This window comes from Lygodium microphyllum, chromosome 11 (assembly GCF_053477565.2).
Source record: "Lygodium microphyllum isolate KBCC chromosome 11, Lygodium_microphyllum_v1.1.10, whole genome shotgun sequence".
NCBI lineage: Eukaryota > Viridiplantae > Streptophyta > Polypodiopsida > Schizaeales > Lygodiaceae > Lygodium > Lygodium microphyllum.
Window position 1 is genome coordinate 61,339,661 of NC_141145.1, and position 3,713 is coordinate 61,343,373.

The 3,713-nt window shown below is 41.4% G+C and overlaps 1 protein-coding gene across 1 annotated transcript; it reads left to right on the plus strand.

Moving 5' to 3' along the window:
* The first annotated feature begins 278 nt into the window (after nt 1-278).
* LOC148028877 (putative E3 ubiquitin-protein ligase LUL2) lies at nt 279-3,343 on the plus strand. Its single transcript, XM_087687644.1, has 4 exons — nt 279-640; nt 1,307-2,000; nt 2,163-2,688; nt 2,788-3,343. The coding sequence occupies exons 2-4, from the start codon at nt 1,504-1,506 to the stop codon at nt 2,890-2,892; spliced, it is 1,128 nt and encodes a 375-aa protein (XP_087543770.1). The 5' UTR covers nt 279-640; nt 1,307-1,503; the 3' UTR covers nt 2,893-3,343.
* Nucleotides 3,344-3,713: the final 370 nt, after the last annotated feature.

The window sequence follows — 3,713 nt, forward strand, 5'->3', positions numbered from 1 at the left end:
TAGGGAAGTGGATACAAATTGAAGATTGCACAAAATGTCTCTCCTAAACCAAAGGACAAAGAGTTTGCTTTTGTTGAAACAATTCAATGGAGGAGCAGTCTCACGACACAATCAATTAACATCGAATGGGATAGCACTTCATGTACTAGACTATTAACTACATTTAATCTTTATGCTTTGGCTCCATGAAAAAAAGACCAATGTGCTTGGCATCCCTAATGATCGAGAGGGTATAACATGCCAAATGCACCTATGAGGAGTAGATCCCGATGGATAGGAGAGTTTGGTCTTGTACCCTCGGAGGCATATTACGAGAGTTTGGTCCTGGATCCTCCGAGGCATATTAACAAATCCGTTCGCATTAAAAGAAGTGGAAGGTGAAATGTGCTTTCGCAACTCTTAATCGGAGAAAAAAGAATTCAGCTGACCCATGGTAACATTCCAAGAAGATGAGTATGAACGATCATGATCCTCCCGATGGATAATGAGTCTGAGAACAGGAAGCAAAATGTCCTCCTTTTGTTGTGATCGACACCATTAATAGAGACCATCATGCTTGAGGCACTATCCCTTCTTCATCGCGAGTACAGAGTCGAGCTGATCTAGGGCTTTTCCCCTGTCAACAGTGATAAAACCACAGGTGAGCTTCTGTAAACTTCTAGCTACATACACTCAGAATACAGGTCACCTTCTTTGAACTTCTTCCAATTAGGGTTCTCAGATATCGCTGCTACTTGGGTGTTTCAATCACAAAGACTGGAACACAAGCAAATTTTGCATATGAGTTCAGATGGGGGACTGTCTAGATTCAGCGAGGTACATATTGCCATCACAGACCTCGGAAAAGTAGCAGATTTGCGTGAAGCGTGAGTCAGAGATGGAGTAATGGCTTGCGGATTTTGAACATTGCGCCTGGATCTTTCCTTCTTTGTCAAGAGACTACAGCGTTTATTGTGTAATAAGGCATCGCCTTTGCCTACAAAGGCAGAGAATTAGCCTTGGATTACACGGTTTATATTTGTTCTCTACAGAGGTCATTTGCTCAGAAACAGAGAGTTAGACTGCTAGTTGTTCATTCTGTAATAAGGCATCGTCTTTGCCTACGAAAGCGGAGAATTAGCCTTGGATTACACGGTGTATATTTGCTTGCTACAGAGGTTATTTGCACAGAAACAAAGAATTAGACTATTAGTTGTTCATCATACCGTCTTTCTTAGACTTGGATTCTGCAGATTCATACATACTTTGTATTCAAGTCATTTGCACAGGAATTGAGTGTTGACCATTCTCTTTTTTCTTATTACAGCAACATTAGAGGGTTGATCACCGGGGGAGGTAGACACGAAAAAGGATTCTGCAGAGGATATTGAATCACCTCATCTTTGAAGAAAGGCTTAAGGAAGATTCCTGTAGAATCAGGGGATACCCATCTCTTCAAACATCAGCCAGAGCACAGGGAAAACTTTCACTCGGAGCAATACGATTGCTATTCTTATATTATACATGGGGAATAGCTCAAGCAGGCGACGGAGAACAGGAACCACCATGTATCCGCCTCCCCCTCCCCTTCCTGCACATCAAATGTACCCCCCTCCTCTTCATGGTTATGCCCCTCCTGCTGGCCCTGTTTCGTACACGTCGTATGCACCTCCCTACCAGCCTTCAAGGTTTCAGATGCCTGTGCCATACCACTCCAACTACAATGTTGCCCCTGTTGGTCCCCATTATTATCCTCCTCCAAATTATTCAGAGGATGTACATTATCGTTATGCTTACCCACCCCATCCTAATAGCTATTGGACACATCCCACAACTATGACTGCTAATGTTTGCTCTCAGCCTCCTCCTGTTCTGGAATCTCCATCTACATTGCAGCAGCAAGCCGTCACAATTCGTAATGATGTGAACATTCAGAAAGGTACCATTAGGCTGGAGAAAGATGAAGGACACCCTGGATGTTACCTGCTATCATTTTCATTTGATGCAGATTCTGCAGGGAGGTAAGGTTGTCTATGGATGCCGTGATGTACTTGAAGAAATAGTGCAAATAAACTACCAGGATGTTTTAGATCAAATTGTAATTTGACTTAATTTGTGTAATATACACGAGTTTGTATGCTGGGTAAGTAATAACATCATTTTTTTGGTCCAATCTTCTGCAGCTTCACTATCTTTCTTTTTGCCAAAGAGGGCTCAGATGGTAGCTTAATGTCCATACATCCTGATGTTTATAAGCCATTGGAACTTCCTTTCGAGAAAGGTTTGGGGCAGAAGTTTTGCCAGACTTCAGGAACAGGACTGAAGTTAGATAGTTTTGATCAGAAGGAGCTAGAGAAAGAGGGGGCAGATGACATTTGCCCTCTTGTGATTAGAGCTCAGACATTTCCAAAGGACTCGTCTCAAGAAACACCTAGAAGTGCTCATGAGGGAGCTCGCTTTTCCCTCACAAAATCTATTAACTCACAGATTACTCAAGCTGTCATTCAGAAGAAAGAGAGTGATGATTACAAAGTGAAAGTATTGAGACAAATTATCTGGGTCAATGGTGTGAGGTATGAGTTGCAGGAGATTTATGGCATTGAGAGTGCGCTTGGGGGAAGTGATTATGATGAGAATGACTTGGGGAAGGAATGTGTAATATGCATGTCTGAACCTCGGGATACTGCTGTCATGCCATGCAGACACATGGTATGGTTATGGAACTGGTGAACAACAGCAATAGTTTTGGTCTGTAAAATATAGTGAGATTCTATATATGTCTGATGGTTTCAATGTCTTCTTTTGCAGTGTATGTGTAATGGGTGCGCTTCTCTTTTGAAGTCGAAGATGAATCGGTGCCCTATTTGTAGACAGCATGTTCAGACACTATTGAGGATCAAAGTTCAGAGTTGATCATATATGTCCAAATAACAAACAGTTTGTTGAAGCAGATAACTCATTGCTGCAATAAAATCTTTGTAAAAATCAACCATTCTGAAGTGGACCTGGGGAAAAGACTGTGTTAATGCTCAACTGTGCTTCTACGGATGTGTAGATTGTCTTTTAACCGATCAAGCACAAGTTGCATTCTACTATTCACAGGAGTGCTTCAGTGATTGCTGTATCAGAGATTATCTGATTCTTTATGTAGGTAGGCAGTCAATGAACACAAGAATTGTGCATAATGTGGCAAGCCCCCTTTAGAATATCAAGGCTGTCACCTTTCAGAATCCTTACCTTACATAAGGGTGCTGTCATGCACACAACTGCGGGACGCTTGTAGATATAAACTCTTTTCTAATATCTTATATATCACAGGGGCTGATTTTGAATCACTTCTTCACACTCCAGTTTATTTTGATGATTTATGGAACCTGTTTAACCTATTTACTTTTCATCATGTGCATCTACAGCAGCTTTGCTTTTGCTGATTGGGCAAATTGACTTCTAACCAATGAACAAATACGGTATGACTAGTATGCATTTTTAAATCGTTAACTTGTAGCATCAATGTAGCGGCATATGCTTTATATTGATGGCAGCTCATCTAGGTGCTCCTTGAAAAGGAAAAATGACAATAAGCTCAATCTGGATAGAAGGAGCAATGTGCTAAAATGAGCCAATAAACTTGAGGTGTATGAGAATTGTATGCTACCTTAGGAGGAGATCAGTTTGCCCTAGTCAGTAGTGATAATGTGAGGCCAAAAGGTTCGTTGTAGCCATGCGGTGGTTTC